General features: G+C 38.6%; 2 protein-coding genes across 3 annotated transcripts in view; one reads left to right on the forward strand and one right to left on the reverse strand.

Annotated features, from left to right (window-relative positions):
* Positions 1-26,230, reverse strand: part of Arl13b (ADP ribosylation factor like GTPase 13B) — a 56,505-nt gene that overhangs the window by 6,367 nt on the left and 23,908 nt on the right. Inside the window, exons 4-9 of one of the 2 annotated variants that reach the window (XM_021209592.2) lie at positions 14,601-14,706; positions 13,250-13,452; positions 6,622-6,727; positions 3,884-4,109; positions 2,713-2,829; positions 1,711-1,779 (exon numbers count right to left, since the gene is read on the reverse strand). In XM_021209592.2, coding sequence (XP_021065251.1) covers positions 1,711-1,779; positions 2,713-2,829; positions 3,884-4,109; positions 6,622-6,727; positions 13,250-13,452; positions 14,601-14,706 — 827 coding nt within the window. The remainder of the gene's footprint in view (positions 1-1,710; positions 1,780-2,712; positions 2,830-3,883; positions 4,110-6,621; positions 6,728-13,249; positions 13,453-14,600; positions 14,707-26,230) is intronic. The other variant, XM_029544850.1, reaches the window with a different exon arrangement.
* On the forward strand, positions 16,103-24,362 carry Stx19 (syntaxin 19). Its single transcript, XM_021209593.1, has 2 exons — positions 16,103-16,377; positions 23,450-24,362. Exon 2 carries the CDS (start codon positions 23,463-23,465, stop codon positions 24,339-24,341), a length of 879 nt encoding a protein of 292 aa, XP_021065252.1. The 5' UTR covers positions 16,103-16,377; positions 23,450-23,462; the 3' UTR covers positions 24,342-24,362.

A 26,230-nucleotide genomic window follows, 5' to 3' on the forward strand; every position in this document is an offset into this window, starting at 1 on the left:
TTTGAACTTTGGAATTTGCATAAAGCTGGGACTGGTCAGTCTGCATGGACTGGTCAAGTTCTAGTGAATGTATCTGCACTGAGATGGACATGAACCTGCAGGGTCCATAAGTAGCAGGTCACATTTTCATTCAGAACTGTCCCTGTGTGTCAGGGTCCATGGACTCCTGCCAGTGACATGGTTTTAGCACCATCAGGAGACGGAGTAGGTGACTAGGGACAGTTTCTGAAGGCCACCCCTGCTCTGGTTGTGGATGGAGCAATCTGTGCATTCTCTCTGCTGCCACGTCATCACGTGGCCACTGGCAGCTCTCTGCTCTGGGGCTGAGTCACTCTGCTCTGGCTTGCCTGCCATAGGGAAGCATCCCTCAGTAGCCAGAAAGCAAACTACATTTCCTTCTAGCAAGCTGTTTCATCTGGTATACTGTCATAACATTGTGAATCATGACTGAAAGCCTGAATTCAGGAAGAAAAAAAACTGGTCTTATGAAAAATTATTTTTCTATATATGTATATGTATGCATATAAATGAAAAAACCTCTTAATTCTATTTTCTGATAATGAATATGTACACTGATAATGTATTTTAATGTGACTAAAGTTAGGTTATGTAATAAAATAGGATCTAACCTATCAATAAAAATATTACAGTGCAAAAATCAGTCAATAAAATAGAACTAGATAATCTACTGGAAGCGTTATATCAGGTACTCTCACACAGGCTCGGAAGAAACTCAGCTACAAACACACATTTCCTAACTTTCGCTAACTGTTAAGTAGAAACTACTAGTGACCTGCACAGGGTTCTGAAGGGGAAAGTTCAAAGCAGGCTTGAATACTTTTGAATAATATGTTTCAGTATTTTGAATAATATAACATGGGGGAGGGATTTTCACAATGCTTTTTCTAAGGATTGAATGTCTGTTTTACTAAGTGATCTTTTTCGGAAACAACGTTCTATTAAGTTAGCAGATTAAGTTTATTGGATGCTCTTAATGAACAAGTGTATGGAGGTACAATTAGATTTATTCTTTTGCACTTTAGATACAATACAGAAACCTCGATTTCTGGTCAGAAATGGCACCTACGGGTGAAGCCTACCTATCTTTTCCTAGGCTTTATTTCTTGGGGTTCTAATGCAATGCCCTGAACGGATTATAGCTATAATGATTTCATCAAGACTGTTTTCTACATTTAATAAAGCCTTTGAGAGAATTTCTGTTTAGCCTAATTTTATTTTGTTTACTAATTTGGTTTCTCATTTTATACACTGTGTTGATCTATCTAGACTTCCTTTTAATGTTTAGTAACTGGACATTGTGTTATAAGCAAAGTAAGCAATTATGTTCATTATCACAACATACTGAACATGGGCATGGCCTGACAGTTTTCTAGCATAGTAAGTAAAACTGCAGTTGCTGGAAAACTTTTCTCATAATTGGTTCTATAAAATATCATCATGAATAAACACAAGAATGAATCTTTATATTTGTACTGAGATAAAAAAAAATGTCAAATTATATAGCTGTAAGGTACATTTAAAAATTAAAAAAAAAAAAGATAAAAAGAAAGTCAAAAGGTATAATGGAAAAGATGGTAGTGGATCTGAAAGCTACCAAAAATAAAATCCTAAAAACTTGAAGTTACAAAATAAAGAAAAGTGGATGTAATATGCACAGATGATATTGGAAAAGTGATCCTTTTGCATTACCATTATGACGTGTTTCACCAAGAGGCTCAAGTTTTGGAAGTCTAGTGACTTTGGGGGTTCCCCAGCCAACTAAAGGAAAGAAAAACATTTAAAAGTTCTGTTAAATGAATACTTGTTAAGGTCTTTTCAGAGGATCCCTCTTGATAGAAAATACATTTAACATTCCATGTCAGTGAAAAATTCGGAACAGCCACATATACATTTTCAGCTGTCTCTCCATGCACCGACTTACTATTGGATGATGACATGGGCTTTAGCAAGCATGCTCGTTCGCTCTTAACACACTTTTCATTACAGACTCACCCTTCTTGTTACCATCACAAATGTCTATTGCCTGCCATTCTAATGCCTAGCAGAGACTAAAAGAATTGTTTTGTTAAAAGGAACACTAGAAGTGAATCATGTCAAAGTTCATAATCAAAACTATTACCATGTAGAGCTTTGTCTGCAAGACTACAAGGGGATTATGAATGCATATTTATCATTTAGTTAACACATATTGACCTGGGGCACTGTGCTCCGTGCTGAAGGCCACTTCCAGGTTTTGTGTAGCTGTAACCCTCAGCTTCACACGCATGGACCCATGCAACATCTTAGGAGGTAGACATGCATACTGCATCTACACTGAGGAAATCACAGACTTAGAGAACTTCTAGCATGAAATGATTTAAGATCCACCATTTAAAATCTCACTCTAGTTTTGAATCTACTAAATTTCAATTCCCTTCAACAATGTGAAATATAGAGAATTCAAACAGAATCTGATCACATTTAGAATTATTGTGTAAAGCTACGCTAATACATTTTAGCATTTCATTCTTAAAACAACACAGAAATGTTAACAAAACTTACATAACATGGACAGTAAAGGATTCTTCCTCACAACCTGACAAAATAATGAAAATGCTAATGGGAAACTATGTAATTCTTCTTCCTTTTCTCCTTTTTTCTGTAGTGCTTAAAGCAGTGTTTCTAATCTAGTGTCAGAATGGACGTACTCACCAGGAGGGGGAGGTTGGGGCGGCGTGGGACTCTTTGGAGCAGACTCGTCTGTATTGACCGGTTCTACCCGGTGACTCCTTTTCATTCTTAGTTTCTTGGTTTTCTTCTTACTGTTTTCTAAAAGAATATAGGTATGAAACTTTATATCATGAAAAAGTGAACTTCTATAATGTAAAAACCAACAATAAAATGAGAGTATTGGTAGTATTACCACCATGCCTGCTTCTACTCAACATTGGGAATTCTTACCAGCAACCAAATACGAAGGTCCATATACTAACAATACATTTTCGATGGCAGACAGATAAGTAAACGAATGAAGCAAAAACAGTCAAAAGCATATTTCAATTTCAGGAAGAGAGGTCTTCATTTCCAAAACTAACTTGGATTTCTTCCAAACTCAAAGTCATCTTAAACAATTATAATTGTCCAACTCTAAGTGTAGGGATTTCCATAAAACTCAGAAAGGCATACAAAAAAGGGGAAAGACAGTGATTCTTCTCAAGAGAGATATGTAGAATGAGTGATTCTAAGGAAAAATACTCCAAAAATAACCACCTGAAATATGGCTGAGAGTCTAATCAAATCTAAACACATATACTCATTAAAATAATTCCTGCACAAGATATGTCCAAGATAAGTATATGTAACCAATATCACATTGGCAGACCTAGCAGAATCTTTTATTCCTAAGAAAACAAAAACAGAAACCATACAGACTCTCACAGAAATAACTATCAACATTTTAAGGCTCTCTATAATAATGTATAAATTCTAATAACATAAAAACAAAATTTTACACTATATTAAACAAGTCTAGCACAAAGTATAAAAACACTTTAACTGAAAATTCTAAAATCTTAAAATTTAGTTCATCTGTTAAATATACATGCATCACATTAGATATATAACATTTTCTAAAATCTAAACTCTGTAACATAAACAATAATCTACATTGGTGAAACACCTACAAGGGTACAGAAAATACAAATATGTCTAGAAAAGAATTCTTTTTAAAGTGAGCAAATGTGGTGTAAATTGTCTCAGTTCGTGTAGAATCAAAACAGAACTAGAAAGTACTGTACTACAGAACCATTTCTGTGACCATGGTAAACATGAAACCAAGTACAGTTTCCCTTTCCACATGGAAAGTATGACACTACGGACTTACCCCCAGACTCTGATGCCCGCGGGTCCTGCTCATCCTCATTGTCCAGCTGCTGCGACAGTGCCTCCCTGTAACTGTCCACCTCTCCCTCGTCAGGGTTTTGGAGGCAGCCGCCTGTCTCACTCTGCAACACTGCTTGTTCCGGCTCCACTTTAGGTCCCGGGAGGCCAACGTCACTGTCCTTCTCCATGGTCTGCTTCTTTTTCTCTTTTTCCTGCTTCTTTTCATTCTAACAGAAATGAAATACACTTATCTTACACAACAGTGGCATTTAAGATCATTTCAAGGAAGAAATCAAGCAAGAGCTTTGGGGATTCAGTTGTCACTGTGACTTGCACACTGAGTTGGGACTGCATAATTAAAACATTAATTGCTAAAGATTCACTACAGACAAAGGTCTAAAAAAATACTACCAGTGGTTTCATAATCTAGAGATGACCATATTCCGTTTCTAATTAGGAGATGTTCTCAGCCTCTTCCACACCCATAAAGACACACACTAACGAACATACATGAACGTGACTCTGTATGTTGCACCTCACTACTAAGGTTGTGGTCTACCGTGTCTGAACACATTTCCTGAGCTCGGAGCAAAATGGGGGATTGCCTTTTCTAGCATGGCTTCCTTCTCTGCCTGATCTGAGGATTCTGACCCTGAATCTTCTACCTGAGAAATGCCATGGAGTCCCTGGAAGAAATTACAGGTTCAACTTCCTGGAATGTCTCTCCATGCAAATGAGGTATCCCCAGAACCTTACACCTCATCCAGTGAAACTTTACCCTAAGAAGAACCCCTTCCTACTCTCCATACAAAGATCTTGGTTCATGCCGAATAAAGTGTATGCCTACAAGCTGTTTCACTGAACCTCATCTAACAGAACTGCTTCATTGACTAGCAAGAGAGCAGTAACGCTAGAATCCTCCTAGAAGCCCCACCCCACCTCCACAGGGATCCTGCTGACCAACCCAATCTAAACTTTGCTTCATCCAACCCAGCCTGGTGTGCAGCAGTGTCTGGAGGGAGGAAGAGGAAAGCAGAACCACATCTGTACACATATATGTTGTGGATGGGCCTGGTGCTGTTTGTATTTTGATGATAATTCCGCTCTCCTGGGACAGGTTGCAGACAAGGAGTGAGTCCAACACATATATGCTCCTATTAGTTTAGCAACTGAATTAACATTTCTTAGTGTGTGTTTGTGATAAAACAAATATATGATAGTAATATTAATGACAAGCACATATACTAGCATATATAATAATCACATGTACTATATATAATATTATATATTATATATCATATATTATTACAAATATGTTATACATATAAATTTGTTAATGTGGGTGTGTGCACGTGTGTTGAGTACAGGCGTTTGTGGAGTCTAGGTCTAGCAGTAGGAGGCTTGCTGCTAGGTCTCTAAGTGACCCTAAAGCTGGCTAGGCTGGCTAAGGAGCTAGCTACACAGATCCTCTGTCTCCATGTCTCCCAGCATGTATGTTACAGGCACATTCCTCTTTGCCAGCTTTTTGCATGGTTCTATGAATCTAAACGCAGGTCCTCATGGCTTGTGGATAAGTTAAGTTAGTTCAGTGGATACACTGAACTCTTCCCTAATCCTCTGATTATATTAATATTTTTCAACGGCTGTATCACTATAGGAAGAAAATGAAAGTCTATTGTTGACGTGGGCACGGCCATGTCAGGACTACACCACCTCAGACTATGGGAATGGCAAAGGGACACCCTGGCCCCGCCCTATCCCCATCCCAGCTGGAGGTTCAGAAGGATGAAAAAGCCTTCCTCAGGGTCCAAATAACAATGTTGACCGTGTGTGTACAAAATGTACATGCTAGGTCCCCTGCCCCTTGCTTCTGATTGGGAGACTGCTCCTACTGAGAGGAGCTCACCCTGCCTCCTTGCACAGCAGTATCCCCTGAAAGCACTAACCCCCTGCTCAGTTCTCCATAACCGACACACATTGACTTGACTCTACATTTGTTATTACTAGAGAAGATTACTAAACACCTTTATGATCATACCCTCTACCACCCTTGGGAAACACGTCCTTCCTTTTGTAAGCTAATGCCCAGGATTTTTTTATTCTTATAGTAATTTTTAGTACTAGTAAACAGTCACAGGACTGTGTGTCTGCTGTGTCTCTTTTATCATTAGGGTTTGTTTATTTATTTACTTCATTAATTATTTATAGTTTCCATTGCACATTTCACCTGTTCCTAAATGCACATGTAATAACAGCTAGTTTTCACTTTATGGTTTGTAGCTTGAGTGGTTTGTACTGTAAAGTTGTTATGTCAAAATATAATACATTAGTATTATATAATTTAAAATATACACATTAAATTGTTTTCTATGATCAAAAAGAGAAAAATAACATCAATACTGGTTCAAAAAGGATCAAATGTTAGTACTACAAAAATATGGCAAAATAGGTTCTATCAAAACCCGTAACTATGACATATTCTGCTTCTATTTTGATTCCTGTATATTTTGAAGTTCTTTCTCTTTTCACAGGTGATCGTGTAAGTGAAGGCTTCGTTCTGTTACTGTGCTGCTCTCCCAGTGTGAGCCATGAGTGGAACATGGTCACTCTGCATGCAGTCGCACGCCTTTCCACTTCACTGCGACTGCTCTCTGGACGAATCCTCAATTTCCCCGCCTGCTGTCCTTGCCCACACTTTCTTATTTAACACATAGGCATCCCACTTGCCACAACTCATACCTCAATGATTACAGCTGCTATGGGCTGGAAAGGATTTGCAAGAACTGTTCCTGAGTCCATCTCAGTCAGATCACTGGTCCCATCAAGTTCGGTCTGCTCTCGTTCTCTGTGTGTGGGAGGAAAAAATAAAAATTCCTTTTGAAAAAGTGCTGAACCATATTTCCTTTAAATATCTACTCATGGATTTTAATTTGAGGAGCATTTCAAGAAGACATGCTGATAATAGGATGCTCTGCTTCTATAAAAATGAATCACCTGAATTTTAAAAGACATTCTAAGAGGAGGAAGAAGCCTGGAGTAAGAAGTCAGTGGAACAGATGAGAATGGCTACTCCAAGGACAGAAAGCCTGGGAGAATGCTGGGAAACAATAGCAAGTGACAAGAAAGCAAACCGAAATGAAGGGAAAAGGGTTCAAACAAGCACAGAGCTTTTCTGGATATTAACTTTAGCTGGCCTCTAGTGGGGGGAGACCACCATGCTGGAAGCGGTAATCCAAGGATGAGTGTGAAGGCACGGGTGACACCTGTAAGAGCAGCAGACTCAGTTCTACAATACCTGTAATAGCAGCAGACTCAGTTCTCACTACAGGGGACACCCAAGCTTCTCCAGCTGTGAGTTCAGAACAAGAGTCTGGTCTCAATGTGACACTTGTCCCTAAGCATCCCTAAGCCAGGGAAAATTGTGCCAAATTGCACAGCTCAGCAAACACTCCAATGGCTCTAACCAGAAGCTATTTTGAGAAAAGTACTATTTAGTTCCTTTTAGTTTCTAGGAACGAAACTGCTCTAGCAGTCAAAAAACAGGTGAATGATCACAGCTGAGGGTCCTAGGAACCCTATGTAACAGTGATAAGGTGGGCACCACCAAACAACAGGTGCACACAGGGTAACTGTGACAAATTATCTGGGAGCTTTAAGCAGGGAGGGTGGCTGAGGTATGGAGAGGAGCGAGATGCTCACTGGGGCTCCCAGGCTGCCTCCTCTGTTTCACAGAATTCACTGTTTCAGTTGTTTCCTTCACTGGCACGGGGCATTTCAAAAACCCCACAGCTTGGATATTTGCGATGCCTACAGCCTCGCAGGCTGAGGGCTCTGAAGGACCATGGACTGCCTGGCCACTCCATTGCTGAGGGTCCATGCACTATAAGTGCTCTTGGCAGCCAGACTTTGGCCACACCTCTGCTACACATATGACAAAGCCTGAGGAGTCACCACTAATTAACCTGTGTGGCAGGAAACAGCTGGGGAGCAGCCTGAATACTGACCTACATTGTTAGGGCGGAAGCAGTGGCACTGACAACTGGTTTCAGCTACAACTCACTGGCCCTGCACACCTGGTGGACTCCATGAGAATACCCACGGGGAGTCAGTTCCAATCCCAGGACTTGACAGGGCTGTTATGTTTTTTCCACTTCTAATTATTTTAATTTACTGTTGCATTCTTTAACTGACTCTTTTGTCTTTTTCTTCTCTATGCTTTTTTTTTTTTAAGTCTTTAACCCTCTAGTACTTCCCGTCCCTGACTTTCTATAACTCGTTAACCTTTAGTTTACTGACTGCTACTTTTACTTTCCCCTTCTGGTGGTAAGGGTTAGGGGAGCTGTTCCTTCTAACTGGTTAATGTATTTCCGTGAGAACAAATATAGCAATTTCAACACAAATATAACTACGAAAAACAAGGCCAAATGGCTCCTGTTAGAGTCAGTAATTCAAATTGCAAAAGCAGAGCATGCCTGTAAGTCCAGTGCTCAGAGGCTGCACAAGGAGATCACTTGGTTCAAGAATCATTCTTTTGGGCTGGAGAGATGGCTCAGCCATTAAAGGCTAGCCTCACAACCAAAAATGAAAGAATCATTTTTTCTATCAGCATATGCTAGGGTACACTTCCTAAAGACATAATGCCAACCATAGAACAGGATTAATAACTGGCACAGTGATGAACATTGCATTCCCACATTTACTTACACACGGACTGACCAGGCATTTCTTTGTGCTATAACAAGCATCAATGGGTTTTGTTGTCAGATTTGTAAATGTCACATGTGTGATGTGCTTTTATGATTTCCACCCTTCCTACTAACCACTTTAGTCCCTGTCGCCCATCTCATAGTCCCTCTTTGTATTTCAGATAGATCAGCTTTTCTTTTTTATTTAGGACTCACATATGCAAGGAAACACACAGCCCTTAACTGACTGGATGGGGCATATTTCTCTTAGCATGATGACCATCTATTTCATTTTGTAAAAGTGACACAATTTCTTTCATTCATGGCTGAATAATATACTACTGTGAATGCATATGAAAAGAAATAAACAGAAAAATGTAAAGTTATATAAACATGAAGATTGGAAAAAGGACTTTTAAAGCAAAGAGTAGGTCAGGAGAAAAGTGCTTCAACAAAAATCACACTGAAGAAGGAGGTTGCAGAAACGATCCAAGGAGAAGGAGCTTCCATGCTCAGAGACTCGTAGAGTACTGTGAAAATGTCCATATGGTGGAGCACAGTCTACAGATTCAGCATAATCCCCATTGATATACCCAAACACACGACTAGGAAAAACCTCAAATTAATGCAGAACCACAGAGATCCAGAAAAACCAAAGTCAAAAAGAATAATGCTAGCTGTTTTATAACATCCAATTTCAAAATGAACTCAAGGGACATAGAAAAAACAAACAAACATACAAACAGGATACCATAGTAAACAAACATGTGAGCCAAAGTATAGTGTAGATCACTCAAAAATAAGTCTATGCATCTACAACCATCTGAATGGGATTACTTATCTCTCAATTGTTTAAAAAAAAAGCAACTCAAAAGATTTGGAAACCTCATTGAAAAAAATTGAAACCACTTAAGGCAATCACAGAAGACTACTTCAAGGTCTTGGGTAAGCAAGGTCCCAAACAGGACTCCAGTGTTTTGGAGAATGAAAGCAACAATTTGCAAAGAGGAATACATCAAAGTTGTGCAGAGGAAAGAAAACAATAAAGAAAGTGAAAGGAAAATTCGCACCTCTGACAGAGGCTGGTATCCAAAATAAAGAACTCGAAAAGGTAACAACAACAACAACAACAAAAATAACAAGTAATCTACTAAATAAACAAAACCAGGCAAATTCTCAGAACAGTCACTTCTGAAAAGTGAAAATACCCAAATAAAGTGCTGAGATTTTAGTGTTCACGGAAATATAAGCCAGCACTATCAGAGCTACACTGAAGTTCTACCTCACTACAGTTGAAATGGTTACCATCATAAAACAAACAAAATACTGGCTGGCAAGGATGTGTGAGGTGAGGGAAAAAGGAATAGTTCTAGCTGGTAGGAATACCAATTTGTATAGCCACAGTGGAAAACAATATGGGAGTTGTTAAAACCAACCAACCAACCAAACAAAAACCCCACTAAAACTAAAAATACCATATGATCCAGCTATACCACTTTTATATAGAGAAAATGTATACCTAGAGAAAATTTGCACACAAAAGATCCACTTGCAGACCCAAGTTTACTGCAACACTGTTCACATTCACCAAGTTATAGAATCAGCCTAGATGCACATCACCAGTGTCTTAGTCAGGGTTTCTATTCCTGCACAAACATCATGACCAAGAAGCAAGTTGAGGAGGAAAGGGTTTCCGCATTGCAGTTGATCAGCAAAGGATGCAGGACTGGAACTCAAGCAGGTCAGGAAGCAGGAGCTGATGCAGAGGTCATGGAGGGATGCTCTTTACTGGCTTGCTTCCCCTGGCTTGCTCAGCCTGCTCTCTTATAGAACCAAGATTACAGGCCCAGAGATGGCACCACCCACAAGGGGACCTTCTACCTTGATCACTAAATGAGAAAATGCCTTGCAGCTGGATCTCTTGGAGACATTTCCCCAACTGAAGCTCCTTTCTCTGTGATAACTCCAAACTGTGTCAAGTTGACACAAAACTAGCCAGTACAACCAGGTGTGTGTGTGTGTGTGTGTGTGTGTGTATATATATATATATATATATATATATATATATATATATATATATAATTTTATCTATATTGTATTCTGCAAGAACATATATACAGTAATTTTTTATTCATCTATAAAAGAAAGAAATTATACCATTTGAAAAACAATAAATAAAACCAAAGATTACCATGTTAAGCAAAATGAGTCAAGTAGAGAAAGTTAAAAGATTGCATATTTTCTGTAATATGTTGGGAAGAAACAAAGGGGGAGGGGCTCTGAACGTCAAAGTAGTGCTATGGAAGAACAGGAAAGATGAGGGAACAGGATAAAAGAGGTTATCAGGAAGGGTGGATATGATCAAAGCACATTACAGGTATGTGTAGAAATGTCTAAAAACCCACTAATATGATCTAATAATTATAACAGTAAGAAATGGTTTTCCAATCAGCTTGTATATAGAATATAGTTCATTGCTATATTAAGTAACTATGTTCCATGATGAAAATGTCTACCTTTTCATTCTGAACCTAGAAAGCCAAACTATGGAGATTTAATTTTGCTACCTCTTATGACCTTTAACCTAGAATTCTGAGCCTCAGCCTTGATGCAGATGAGATTACAACAGACATTTCACAGGGCGTTTTCAATACCAGAGAAAGTACTTCATCTGAAACTATTCTACAAATTAACATACATACAGAACAGTCACTGCTGTTACTCATCCATTAGTAACAATTTTAAGTTTAAAATAATAGCATACTTTTTTCATATTAAATACTGTATTCTGTTCCTTAAAAATGCCAATGGTTTCCCAGAGAAATCTCTCATCAGGAGCTGATCATGCTGCGTGTAGCTCAGAAACCCAGCAAGAGGAAGTCCTCCTACTCATCCTACATGCAGCTCAGAAAACTACATAGGCTACTTAGTCATCCAGCAAACAGCTTGGAAGTCCAGGCAGGCCACCTAACCCCCTCCATTTGAGAGGTGGGTGAATATGATCAAAATAGGTTGGATCAAAACTCTCAAAAGAAGTAATTCTAAACATAAGAAAAACATTAAAAAAAAAAACAACAACAACAAAAAACCATTCATCCCATTTTCTGATATCAGGAGAGATCTAGAAAAAGGCATGATTATGTCACTTGGAATTTGGTAGTTAGTAATTTCCACACATATTTCTTTCCTTTAAGTCCTATCTCTGGATTATATGAAAGGTACCACCAGAAAGCTTTCTGAACAATGCTAACAAGGCCTCCCAAAGTCCCAAGAGTAGGGGACAACTTAAAGATAGCTTGTAAAACCACATAGAAGGCCAATATTACGAAGGTAGCTCAACTACAAATCTTGTAAGAATTTACTTTAAAAAAAAAATTCTCATTTTTCTCCCATCCGAACATGAAACAATACACGTAACTATTAAAATCTCAGTACTATCTTTTAGCATTAAAATAATTTATAAATGATTGGGAAATAGAATTTTTGCAACCATTTTTCAACTTGGTGAATTTAGTTCAAATGATTCCATTCAGACAGAGTATTTTAAAAATACCTCTTAAGAACTCAAGCTAGGGCCTGGAGTGATAGTCTGGTGGTTAAGAGCCTAAGCCAGGTCCTCCCAGAACACCCACGTTCAGTTCTCAGCACCCACATTGGGTGGCTTATAACTGCCCGTTAGCCCAGCTCCAGGGAACCCATGCTGCTATTCTCCCTGGACACCTGCACTCCTGTGTACAATCCTGTTATGGATGGCCCTGGTGCTGCCTGGATTTTGGTGTTAATTCTGCTTTTCCAGGAGGGGAAATGAATTGTCAGGAATGAGGAATGAGCCGTGGGGGGGGGGGGGGTTGAAGCATGGGGCTGGTGTGGTAGTGACCCACTAGTGGGAACTTAGCTAGCTGGGTGGAAAGATTTTGGAGCTCTGAGTCAGAGTCTCCACTAGATAAGAACTGGCTGGTTAGCCAGTCAGAGCAGAGAGTATAGCTGGGTGTAGCTCAGGAAATTGCCGCTCTTTTTAAATATTTCTTGCAAACAATTCCACAAAGAAACACACACGTACATAATACAATAAATCTATAAACAGAGCACTTCAAGACAAGTTCAAGATCTGGTTTGAATTAATCTATCCACTACCATCTTAGCTTTATGTTGAGGGTAAACAGGCTTCTCACTTATATTGCATTTCAACACACTGAATCTAGTAATTCTTTGCTGAGGCTCCTTGAATATCAAAGGATGGTTTAATACCACCCTACCTCAAAACTAATAAAATGTTTCTAGACACACTCACCTCTTCCTGAAGCAAAATCTCCCAGTACTTTAACTAGTCTGAAGTTATTCATTTACAGTTGGTACAAATTTAAAAGTTTAGGATGGAGTTTACTATATAAGAAATATACTTAACTCCTATAACAGCCCCAGAAAACTTTTAGAAGCCCATCACTTGGCCTGGAGATAGGGCTCCACAGTGGAACGCTAGGCTAGCATCATGCACAAGGCCGGAGCTGAGTCTCTAGCATCACAAAACAAAAGTACAAGCCACACACAGGGAATGCATGTAAAAATCTTTCTTCACACAGACAGAAATAAAGCTGACTAGATAGCCCGAATAAACAAAGCCAACAGGTTAAAGCTGCCCTTTTTAATATTCAAGTGAACTGTGGTAAATTGACTCTATTTACCTTTCTTCCCGTAACTTCCGGACTCGTTCAGCCCTCTCCCGTTTCTCTTGTTCCTCAAGAGCTCGCTGTTCAGTTGTGTCTTTCTGGATGCGTTCACTTAAGGCATCAAAGTCCTTTGCAATGATATGCAGTAGCCAATAAAGCCCCTTTTTAATGGACTTGTCAATTTTCTTTCCATATCCCAAGACTGCTGAACAAGGTTCCTAAAACAAATCAGTTCATTCGGTGATTAAGAATTAAAGTTCTCTACACAAACATATCCATAAACCATGAAATAAAATTATTTGGAAAAGGAAAATTTAGCCTTTTAAATTAACAATATAACTTTTTGCAATAACTCAGAAATTGAAAAATATAGATACTATGTTATATTATATATGAAAACATCATATATAATTTTATATAAATGTACTGGAAGACAAACTGAACTGCCTGGGGAAAAGTACTGCTATTTATTAAGAACACCTGGGAAGCCCAGGCATGTAGTACATGACTTTATTCCCAGCACTCTGGGGGTAGAGGCAGGCAGATCTCTCAAGAGTTTGAAGCCAGCCAGTGTGACAGAGACAGACCCTGTCTCAAAAATAAATAAACAAACAAACAAATAAATAAATAAATAAAAATAAATAAATGACACACAGAGAGAACTAGAAAGTTTTAAATTCTTATGCCAATGGATTTACAGCAGCAGACACTTCTAAAAGGCTTACAACATAATGATCTTTTTCTGAAGTTTGACTCTCCCTGCTGTACTCCTTAAGACTGTATGACAACTCACACTGTTGTAATTTTTTTAGAAATCATATTAAGTCTCCTTAAGCTAAAATTGTATAGTTCTTTTTCTAATTTCTAAAGTTTGCAACCTGAAAGCTGATTCGATTAGCAGTAACTAAAACAAATAGCAAACATAAAATCTTTGAAACCATGTAGGAAAGGTTCTGGAAGTTAGTGAAAAACAAACAAACAAGCAACCCCCCTCAAAAAAAAAAACAAGAGATATTACAGCACTAATCACTATTAACAGAGCAGAGACAGCACATTTTATATCATTAAAATGATTTTGAGATTTTTTTCATTTCCTTTCGCGTTTATTAATTTGGGGGTGTCCAGCAAACACGCAGCATCACAAGAGGTCAGCAGAAACCACACAGGAGTTGGCTGTCCCCTCCTACCATACGGATCCCAGGACTGAACTCAGGTTGTCAACCTTGGATGGTTTTTTTATAGCTAAGCCATGACAAGCAAGGCCCCCGAGGATTATTTTCTACTTGATTATCACTTTGATAGAAACCAAGTTTTCTGAACAAACTTAACAAGTAATGATGATAATGATAATGACAATAAAACTTACTATCTGACACAGGCACTTGTGCTCGTTGACCAGCTTTTCCAGAGAGAGACACTCAATCACATCAGCTTCTCCTAAAGCCCCCTCCTTGTCTTGTTTGTTTGCCAACCTAGGAAGACAGATGAAGAGGTTGTACAGCAAATACACAGTCAGGTGGCATCTGAGGTGTCTTATTCATGGTCGTCTGTTCCCTCAGTTTAAATCTACTGGTTCTAGAACCAGCTGGTTCAGGGAATACTGTAAAACAGACTTTATAAATTTTCATAGTTACTGTTCTAAAATCCACTGTGAAAGAACTTGACACGTCAAAGAAAAAGCTGCCAGCCAGAAAGCACAAGCAACCGACAGATCAATAATAAAAACTACCAAGAGAAGAAGCAGCAGGACCCTTTCCATGACCGCAAGATGAAATCGGGCCTTCTACTTAAAAACAAATGCTGGAGGCAATTTGAGCTGTATCCGTTTCACCCTGGAGTGACTAGACAGAGCAACTCTGGAAATCAGTCTCTCCTATCCACCCCTCTTTCTAAGCACAATCATTTTCATTATTTCTCAGTTCAGTTTCACACTGTGTCCTTTAAAGTATAACCAAACATGTGATTGTTTCAAAGTTATGATTGAGTGCTATGGATAGCATGTTTCTTTTTCTCATGATTTTTTTTTTTTAACACAGAATCAAACCTGAAATTATCTTGATGTACACAATAAGAAATCTACAGGATTTCACTGTAAGCTGCAAAAGGACGCATCACAAAGCTGTTCCAGCATCCTTTCAGCAATCTTGCAGTGCAGAATTTCTTCTCTGCTCTCACACAGTATTATGAAGGAGGCATTCACAATAGGGGAAGTAGAGAGGAGAGAACAGATTCGGGGAAGTGGAAATTCAAAGAATTAAATCTAGATTTTACTTTGATTACAGCAATGTTCATCCTGCCTTGAAGTGCTATCTACAGTGAGGGTGGCAACACCAAAATAGTTAGGTTTGGAAAGGCGGTACTAGGGAAGAACTTCCATTCCCAGGTTTCCTTGTATTTCTTCCTGGTAGAAATTGAATTTCTATTTCTATATTGGTATGATAGATAAAAAAAAAAAATAGTACTGTGTAAGTTTGCAATTCTACACTGTAATTGGAGAGACTTACTCAACATAAAACTAACAGTACGCAAAGGAAAGTGAGGTGGAAGGTTCAAGTCCTTTTAGCCTGTTTTTCTCCTAAACTTGTATAATTTGGTGAGCTAAGTCCTATGGGATTGCCAAACAGAAGAGAATTTAATCATAACTGGGATGTAAATATCTGCACACCATGCTTTCTTCCATTTCTACATATGGCTACTTCATCCTGTACTTTTACATTTTAAAATCTGCAAACAAACCTTTGTCTAGATACAACAACATTCTTCAGGTAATGTAGACTAGGTCCAGGGAATGTACTCAACAACTTAACAAGGACTTCCTGTTACCCGGGAGCCTGGAGCCGCAGTGAAAACCATCTTCCTTTAATGTAAGGAACAGGTGAGGAACAGGCAGAACTGGATTCTCCAGGTGTGAAGTAAGCAATCTGTGCCTCTCACTTGAGAGTTACAGCAAATGGACAACTTTATCTCCAACTTATTTGACTTCACTGTTTGGCTTTCAATTAACTATATGAGAACCATAAAGGGAGCCTGTGACTCAGACTGATTTAACATTTGATCAAGCATTACTCTCCATGGCACTTGGATTTTCTCTCCAACTAAGGACTCTAACACCCCAGGTGGGAAAACAAGAACTAAGCACCAAGGTGAGTGAATTATATCTCCTCTCTCTCTCCTCTCTCTCTCTCTCTCTCTCTCTCTCTCTCTCTCTCTGTGTGTGTGTGTGTGTGTGTGTGTGTGTGTGTGTGTGTGTGTGCACTCGAACACTACATAAAGAGAAATGGTGAAATATCCAGAAACTGAAATCCAGGCCCACTGTGACAGTAAAGAATGTCTCTGCAGGTCGTTCAGTTCCTTTCTTGTTTAGATCAGAACAGAGCTACAAGCAGCTGAGCTGTCCTGGCTATGATGAACTGAAGAGGAGTAAGGTGTAGCTACCAACTATAGAAAAAATTAACCACTACTTTAAATCTATAAAAGCAACTCGTTTTAGAGAAATTAGAAAACAGATCCCATGAAAACAAATCTGAAATTCTATCTTTAGGGACAATAAATTAATGATGCTATACTTATTTTAGACAGACTTTCACACTTAAAATTGAACAAAACTTTATGCCCAAACTTGACAGAAAAATATTGATTTCTTCATTATTTCTCAGGATCTGCTAAAACTAATTTGAAGAAATTCTGAAATAGTTTTGTTAGAACTACCGTCCGTAAAATATAAAAAGCATTCAAACATTGTAATGTTTTAGTAGTTTGTTGAAAGTATCATAGATCAACATTTAATTATGAACAATTTAAATGAAATGTATTTTCTAAGTTGTAATTGTTACCATACTCAAATTTAATAAATACTCATTCAAATCAACCTAATAACATTTATAACTATTTTAAAAGTAAATATGAAGTTGGCCACATGAAATATACAAGGATCTCGCTTCAAGGCTTTGCCCTTGGAAATTTAATATGAAGACTACTTCATATACATTCAACTTGCCTGAATGAGAAAAGCAAAAGTTGTTTTATTTTAAAACTCAATAAAAAGAGAAAGGACTTTTATAAAACAGGTTAGTTCAATAAGATAATAATACATCTACACTGAATCTGAAGATTACTAAGAGAATATATTGCTGAAGATGTCAGTTAATTCAAGCCTAGAGACTATATATGGTAAAATTACCCATTTTAACCTTGAACTAGAGAACTGCTGAATGCCGCCTTTATAGACTGAAATAAAATGCATTTGCTGAAGTGCTTATCAACATAGCAACTACAGGAAGAATAATTTACTTTTAATTATTCCATAAGCATATTAAACAGATATCCTGTGCTGTATTTCCTATCTCTCTGTCTCTCTCTGTCTCTGTCTGTCTCTCTCTGACTGTCTCTCTGGCTCTGTCTGTTTGTCTCCTCTCTGTCTGTCTGTCTGTCTTTCAAGGCAGGCAGAGTTTCACTGTGTAGCCTTGACAATCCTGGAACTTACTCTGAAGACTAGGCTAACCTCGAACTCACAGAAAGCCTGCAGCTCCCCTACCCTCCATGCTGGGATTAAAGGCATATACCACCACCAGCAGCCAACAGTATATTTCTAAAGGCTCTAGGCAATGCGTGTTCATGTATGCCTCTAAGAATCTGCATGCTCTGTAGCAGGGTGGAGAAAGTTTCCTCTGAGTCACTCCCATTTGCTTTTCTCTTTATCACAAGAAACTATTACAAGTTATTACCACATGTATCAACCATCACCCTATTTTTTTTTTCTTTACTCGAATACTAACTTTAAGCTATCAGATACAGTCAACATTGTGGGTCAAACTCAAACCATACAGCAAATTCAAAATCATATAATAATAAATTAAAGGTACTGAGAGATGATCTTACTGTCTATGGACAAACTACTACCACACTAAGAAAATTGCATGAAATAATGATCTCATGAATTCCATTTAGCCTAACCAATTATATAATTTCTTATGAGTTTCATACTTTATACTTTCATGAACTACATTCAACATTTAAATTCACGTCTGCTTAGATTCTAATTTGTGGATGTAAATTGAAACAGGACACCTCAGTGCAGAGTTATGAGCACCACCCGCCAGAAATGCATATCGATAGCACAGAAGTGCACCTGAGCACTTACACTAGTGAGTTTTACAGTCACACGAGGACTGGAACAGAGTGCTAACTGTGCTCTCACTGCCAAGGTCATCACTATGCCTCATCAAGGTAGACAGCCATCTTAGAACTGCTTCCCTTCTGTCTGAAATACAGAGGACGTTTGATAGCCTTCACTTTGAAATTATCGATTTAGGGCACTTGGTGGCGCACACCTTTAATCCCAGCACTGGGGGGCAGAGGCAGTTGGATCTTGGAGTCCAATGTCTGCTTGGACTACAGAGTTGGTGCCAGAAATCAATGGTAAACAGAGAAACTGGGTCTCAAACAAACAAACAAACAAACAAACAAAATCAATTTAAAACTATACCAATAGTTTTTAAAATAGCACAACGTAGCAGTTCTAGAAATGAGAAGGGACACAATATTACAAGCAGAAATTAAATACAACTACACTAGATTATAAGAAAATAGTCTATCTTTGAGGCTGAGACTTAGGGTTCAGATATTACAGGAAATAAAACTGAATTTCCTAGATGTACTAGAGAAAACAGAACATATTCTATACAAACATAGAAATATCAATTTTAATTTGCCCAGGATTACAGCAGGATATGAGGTACCCATTTGAACCACAAAAATCACAGAAAACTGAGACATCTATTTCTCTCTCTGATCCATCTAATCTAATCTAATCTAATCTATCTACATACCTACATATCTCCCATCTATTATATATCTATCTTCTATCTGTCAATCATGTCTATCTACCTGCTTACTTATCTATACACAAACATAAACACATGTGTTGATGTGTCTTTTGTGATGCTATAAATAGAGTCTCATGCATGACTGAGCAAGCTTTCTAGCACAGAGAGATGGCTGCACTCTCTGGGTCTGTTCTTCCACTACCTGGACAATAGTGGACAAATACCATGGGCTCTAAATGATAACAACCAAACAACATCAAAATGAATCCATAATAGGGCACTTAAGGCATTCCCACATAATATAATACTCCAAAGGAGACAATAAATACACTTGCCCACTTTCAAGAATATAGCTAGCCGGGCGTGGTGGCGCACGCCTTTAATCCCAGCACCTGGGAGGCAGAGGCAGGTGGATTTCTGAGTTTGAGGCCAGCCTGGTCTACAGAGTTCCAGGACAGCCAGGGCTACACAGAGAAACCCTGTCTCGAAAAACAAAAAACAAACAAAAAAAGAATATAGCTAGAAGTTAATGGCCACCTAAAAGAAAAAAATTATTACCAAGAAAGATAACCTAATAATATAAAGAAACTTTTAACACACATGTTCAATATTCCAAAGAAAATATTCTACTTTATACGCATGTCCTGGTAAAGAGCAGAATAAAGAAACCTAATTCTTTTTACATGCTTGCATTTTCACATCAATAACATAGTGACATAAAGAAAGAAATGTTCTGGGCTGGTGAGATGGCTCAGCAGGTAAGAGCAGACTGTTCTTCTGAAGATCCTGAGTTCAAATCCCAGCAATCACAGGGTGGCTCACAACCACCTGTAATGAGATCTGACACCCTCTTCTGGTGCATCTGAAGACAGCTGCAGTGTACTTATTTATAATAATAAATAAATCTTTGGGCCGGAGCGAGCAGGGACTGAGCGAGCAGGGATGAGTTAGCAGAGGCCTAAATTCAATTCCCAACAACCAGATGAAGGCTCACAACTATCTGTGCAGCTACAGCATGTACTCACATACATAAAATAAATAAACAAATCTTTTTTAAAAAGAAAGAAATTTTTAAATATTTATTTGCATTTTAATATGTATACTTGGAAAATGTCTATATGTGTGCATTTGTAAGTGCACCCCTCTGCACTTACAGGGACCAAAGGAAGGTAACAGGTGTCTTCCTCCATCACTCTACACCTTACTGAGACAGGGTCTCCATCTCTCACTAAACAACAATTGATTGGTTTGTGGCTCGGCTGGCCAGCTGACCAACTCCAGTGAGCCTCTAGCCCTCACCTCCTCCCCAGCACTGGATACAGGTATATGTGGCCACCCCTACTTCTTACATGGATGCTGTGGACACAGAGTCTGGTTTCATGATTCTATGGCAAGTGTTCTCACTGAGCTATCTCCTCAGCTTTTACCCAATTTGTTCAGGGCATGTACCAGGGATTAACACTGCTCCCATATAATTCCCACTCAAGACCTTTGAAATGATGCTATGTCTAACCATGTTGTGAGGACAGACTTTCATTGTGGGATTCCAGGGTTGAACACAGATTCTCTGTCCTGTTTGGAAATGTCTCTCTCTGCTGAGCCTTGCTGTCCAAAAACACTTCTTGAGGAATTTCTTTTGTTTTCTCTATATTTAGGTCCTAATAAGACTTTTCTGCTTATTGTTAAATTCCAAAACTGATGGAGGAGCTGATGAGATGGTTCACACAGTAAATTAGACACCTGCCAAGCTTCATGACCCGAGTTCACTCCCTGAGACCTAAATCTTGGGGACAGAATGTCAATCTTGTACATTGTCTTCTGACCTCTACACGTACACTGTGTCATGCATCTCACACACACACACACACACACACACACACACACACACACACACACACACAGAGAAAGAGAGAGAGAGAGAGAGAGGCAGACAGACAGATAGACACAAACACTGAAAGAATACTAATAAATCACATTTAAAATTTGATGAAGAACATTGTTATGCCTAAAACACTGAATTTTGTTTTACGGCAACTATATGTAAATAAAGTATGTATTAATTTCTATAATTTATAATACTAGAAACTCTGTTAATTATGTGGCTTAAGATAAAAATTATAAATATGCTTACTATAAAGAGACCTTCTCTTACACGGGGCAATGGTTTAAATCTATTTCAATGATTTTCTTCTTTGTATGGTTCTCTAGTCTTACCCTCTATGTGCCTTCAGGGATTCCTAATTTATGTTTTCATCACACAGCATCCTACACTCAACATGCCACAAATAGCATAAATTAAGTAGTACAAATATGTTTCTTAGCTTATTATACTTGTACTTACTATTCTGATGGCCCTGATTAAAAGCATGTATTGAAAATCAGCATTTTGTGATAGATCACTGCTGTGAAACCAGGCCAGTTTTAGAGATATGAAGATGCTTTCTAAAGTACTTGATATTTCAAATCCTTTCCTCTTAATTATATATATATATATGTATATATATATATATATATATACATATATATATATACATTTTTATATTTAGTGTATGCTTGTTATTACTTTAATCTCTGAATCTCAATGCAATTTCAGAGACTAAAAATAATCCCATACTAAGCATCATGAATATATCTGATAAGTATATGTGCATGTGAAAAGGTCCAAATTGTTGATTTTAAAAAAATGTATAAAAATTGAGTCTCGGGGGCTGGTGAGATGGCTCAGTGGGTAAGAGCACCCAACTGCTCTTCCAAAGGTCTGGAGTTCAAATCCCAGCAACCACATGGTGGCTCATAACCATACATAACAAGATCTGACGCCCTCTTCTGGAGTATCTGAAGACAGCTACAGTGTATTTACATATAATAAATAAATGTTAAAAAAAAAAATTGAGTCTCACAGTACCACATCCTATGAGAGCTTTATCTGCTCAATATTAAGAAAACACCTAGAGATCAGAGAGCTGCTTATATACAGACTAAGCCTTTTCAAACCTATAGAAGCATTAGGTGCCTTTCTAAACTCTAGGACTAAGAAAATAATTTAGTGGTTTATTTGCCAATAATGTGATATATAAACATGTTCCCAAGTATCTAAAGATATATCGCAATAGGAATTCCTACACATTTTGCCCTAGGACTTTTGAGATCCTTGGAAATAACTGCAGGAATGAGAAGTAGGCATGATCAAATCAACAACAGATTTCATACATGCAATAGAAAACAAGGCTATATAAAGTATGCTAATTCAAAAACCTCATTGTATACATTGCTTAAAATCCATATAGAATTTATTCTGTAATTATGTTGGTTTTAACTGAACTATGCATATTTAGCAAATGAGTTTATATCTAAAGATTCTTATGTTTATGTGTGTTTTGTCTAAATGTATGTATATGTACCGTATGTATACATACCCAGTCCCCACAAAAACAAGTAGAGGGCACCGATCCCCTGGAACTGAAGTTACATATGGTTGAAAGCTGCCATATGGTTGCTGGGAAAGAAGCAACCTGGTCCATGTCCCTGCAAGAGCAGCACGTGTTCCCAACTGTTGAACCATATCCCCAATCCCTGAAAAAATGCATCTATTTCCAACATGACATACAGTAAATTAAGTAGGAAAGGCATCTTGTGACAATGGTAATTTTAGGAGGTTAAAGGTCACTCCTAAAACTGAAAGTACAGTCAAAGCAACTCTAATATTATGGATAGAATGATGATATGGATAAACTTATTGGAGGGAAAACTGTACCTTTACCATTGCTTTTTATAGCTACTACTCTCAAACACATGAAATGTGAGACAGGAGCAACCATTCAAATTATCTTACATTATTTTCCCTATTTTGGTAATCTCTATAAGGAAATTACTCTTTTATTGGATATTTTCTTTATTTACATTTGCTGGTTTACCCCCTCCCTCCAGAAACCCTCATCCCATCCCCCTCCCCCTGCTTCTATGAGGGTGTTCCCCCATCCACTTACCCACTCCCACCTCCTACCCTGTGATTCCCAACACTGGGGCATTGAGCTTTCATAGGACCAAGGGCCTCTCCTCCCACTGATGCCCTACAAGGCCATCCTCTGCTATATATGTGGCTGAAGTCATGGGTCTAGAAAATTCCTTTCGATTTTCCTTCTTTTCTTTTTTTTGCCAAGTTCTTACTATATAGCTCAGGTTGGCTTTAAATTTCCCATGTAGCCTAGGATAGCCTACAATTTGCTGTAGTCTTGCCTTAGCCATCTTATCTTGGTATTATCCTCAATTTTTAAAACTTGTTAGAAAACTAGAACAACTTTTGCTAAGAGACACATAACTATCTCACCTCAACTGCCAATGGGGAAAAACAGCAACTCCTTTGTTCAATTCTACTGTTTCTGTTTCTTAGGGGGGAAAGGAAGATGAAAGACCGACTTCAAGAATTAAAACAGAAAACCAAGGAAATAGAACTCTCTCGGGACAGTCAGGTGTGTGTGGAAGAGGAACAAGGGGTGCTCGTCCAGCAAGCTGTCATTTATGAGAGAGAGCCTGTGGCTGAGAGGCATCTACATGAGATCCAAAAACTACAGGAAAATATTAACAGCTTTGTGGATGATGTCCAGCGATTTGGACAGCAACAGAAAAGTCTAGTGGCTTCCATGAGAAGGTTTAGTCTACTAAAAAGAGACTCTACCATTGCAAAGGAGATAAAAATCCAAGCAGAACATATAAACAGGGCACTGGGTGACGTCGTCAAAGAAGTGAAAAAGTCAGAGGTTGAAAATGGTCCATCATCAGTGATCACAAGGATACTGAAGTCTCAGTATGCTGCGATGTTCCGCCGCTTCCAGCAAACCATGTTTCTATACAATGACACAATAGCTTTAAAGCAAGAAAAATGCAAAACATTTATTGTCCGTCAGCTTGAAGTGGCAGGAAAAGAAGTTTCTGAAGAAGAAGTGAATGACATGCTTCACCATGGAAAATGGGAAGTTTTCAATGAAAGTTTACTTACAGAGACCAGCATCACTAAAGCCCAGCTCTCAGAGATTGAACAGAGACACAAAGAACTTGTGAATTTGGAGAACCAAGTGAAGGACCTCCGGGACCTCTTCATTCAGATATCTCTTCTGGTAGAGGAACAGGGAGAGAGCATCAACAGCATTGAGGTCATGGTGAAGAGCACAAAAGATTATGTTAACAACACCAAAGAGAAATTTGGACTAGCTGTAAAATACAAAAGAAGAAACCCCTGCCGGGCCCTGTGCTGTTGCTGCTGCCCATGCTGTGGCTCCAAATAAAGATGCTACTTTAGAAACGTTCTGAGTTTAGGGATAAGGTGTCCGCATTTCAGAGTCTTGACTGGGTTGTCTTCATTTCATGAGTCTAGCCACATATATTTAATCATCACTAAATGGTCATTTTGTCCCTCTATATTTACCCACTAACATTACAGAAACTGCTGAAGCTTGTGACACAAGGCAGGAATCTACTTAAAATGCACTGGTTATATGGTAAAAGTGAAAGATCTTATATATCTGGAAAAATATCAATTTCTATTGGGTACTTCTATACTCTTAAGATGATATTCAACTAAGTGATAACTACTTTATTAACCTGGCTTATTTGACAATATTTTGGAAATTAAGAGTTGTATAAAATAAGACCTCAAAAGATGCCACAGTGCATCACAATGAAACTAAAATGACTCTTAAGTCTTTATACCCAGATAGGGGAGTAAACTTGGTGATCACTGGGGCTTGGGAAAACTCAGTCATAAATCTGGTGAACAATCTAACTGGTGACTGGTGACAGTCAAGCATAAGACCTAAGGTGAGGTAAGTCAGTGTTTTTTGTTAACTTGGATCCCAGTGAGAAACTGAATTACAAGCAGATCAGAAAAAGAGCTTGAGAAAGTCAAAGACAAAGGCAACTGTGTTCTTGAATATGTGATACCACTTTACAATAAAGCAAGCACTAAAGAAACAAATGTTTAAATTAAAGAAGAGGCCTAGGCAGTTTTCAACCAAGGTCCTCCTGACAGTCTCCAGCGTGCTTCGAGTGCGCAGCAATGTTCCACCGAGCCTGCTCTGCTCCTTGACTGGTGAAGCTTCATCTTTTACTTCCCTGCTTCGTTTTGCCCTCTGTGCCCCGGCTGCACTGCCCTTCCTCTTTAATGTTGTAGGTCACTCTTTCTGGAGTTTCTGTACTCTGTTTCTTATGCTGAAATAAACCTGTCCCTCTTATCGCCAATTTTATGTTCACTTGAACATTGCCATGGTCAGTGGGGAAGGTGGTAGACATCAGAAAGATATTTAGTCTTCCTACACGAGAATATGACACTTCATTAATTAATGCTTTTTCAGTTTTGTTTATGGTAAAAACATTTCTTACACATGAAAGCAACATGGTAATATGTTTCTGTTTCTGTTGCTATTATGGAGTAATATTTTTCTCCAGTAAACATGTGCCACTCTTGTAGTTAGAAAAAAAAATCGCCTTTGAGAATGTCCTTCCCACCTGTTCATCTTAGCAGAGCCGTCCTGACGACCACAGCATCCCACCAGCCTTACTTTAAGTGTCAGCAGGAGCTTAACACTGTCTTATGAATCTGTTTCTCACTTGCTTACATGCCAGAGTGTGAGTTTCTAATTGATTTCCTGTGCGAGTCTAACCAACAGGCACAGTCTGTAAGAGTGCTTCCCCACCACTGAACTTACTCAGTTCTCAGATTGATTAGTATGCTTCCCTCCTTACACTGTGGAAGCAGCCTGTCTGCTCCAACCAAGGCATCTTCACTGGTCCCGAGCATCCTGGCTACTGTTGCACTTCTTTCCTTCTCTTTGCAGTATTAGGAGTGAGTTCCTCTTATAGACCAGTGCCTTCGCACAGGGCTCTGTGCTTCTTGCTATTAGGTATCCTACAGCCCTCTCACTCTACATCACTTCAGGACTGTCTACTAACCATAGGGCTCTACCTGTTCAAACTCTTGGCCAGGGTGGTAGAAAAAGTTAGAGAAATCTTGTGTGGCCACCTCTGTTTCCTTAAAGAACCCTAAGACATAACTGTCAAGTGAGAAGAGCAGAGTTAACTGAGGCAGAGAGGAAAAGAACACTGAGACCAGAGGGAAGTGTTCCACTACCCGGAAAGATGCTGGGAAGATAGCCAGGTAGCACTGGGGCCCACGGGA

Source organism: Mus pahari, chromosome 12 (assembly GCF_900095145.1).
Source record: "Mus pahari chromosome 12, PAHARI_EIJ_v1.1, whole genome shotgun sequence".
NCBI lineage: Eukaryota > Metazoa > Chordata > Mammalia > Rodentia > Muridae > Mus > Mus pahari.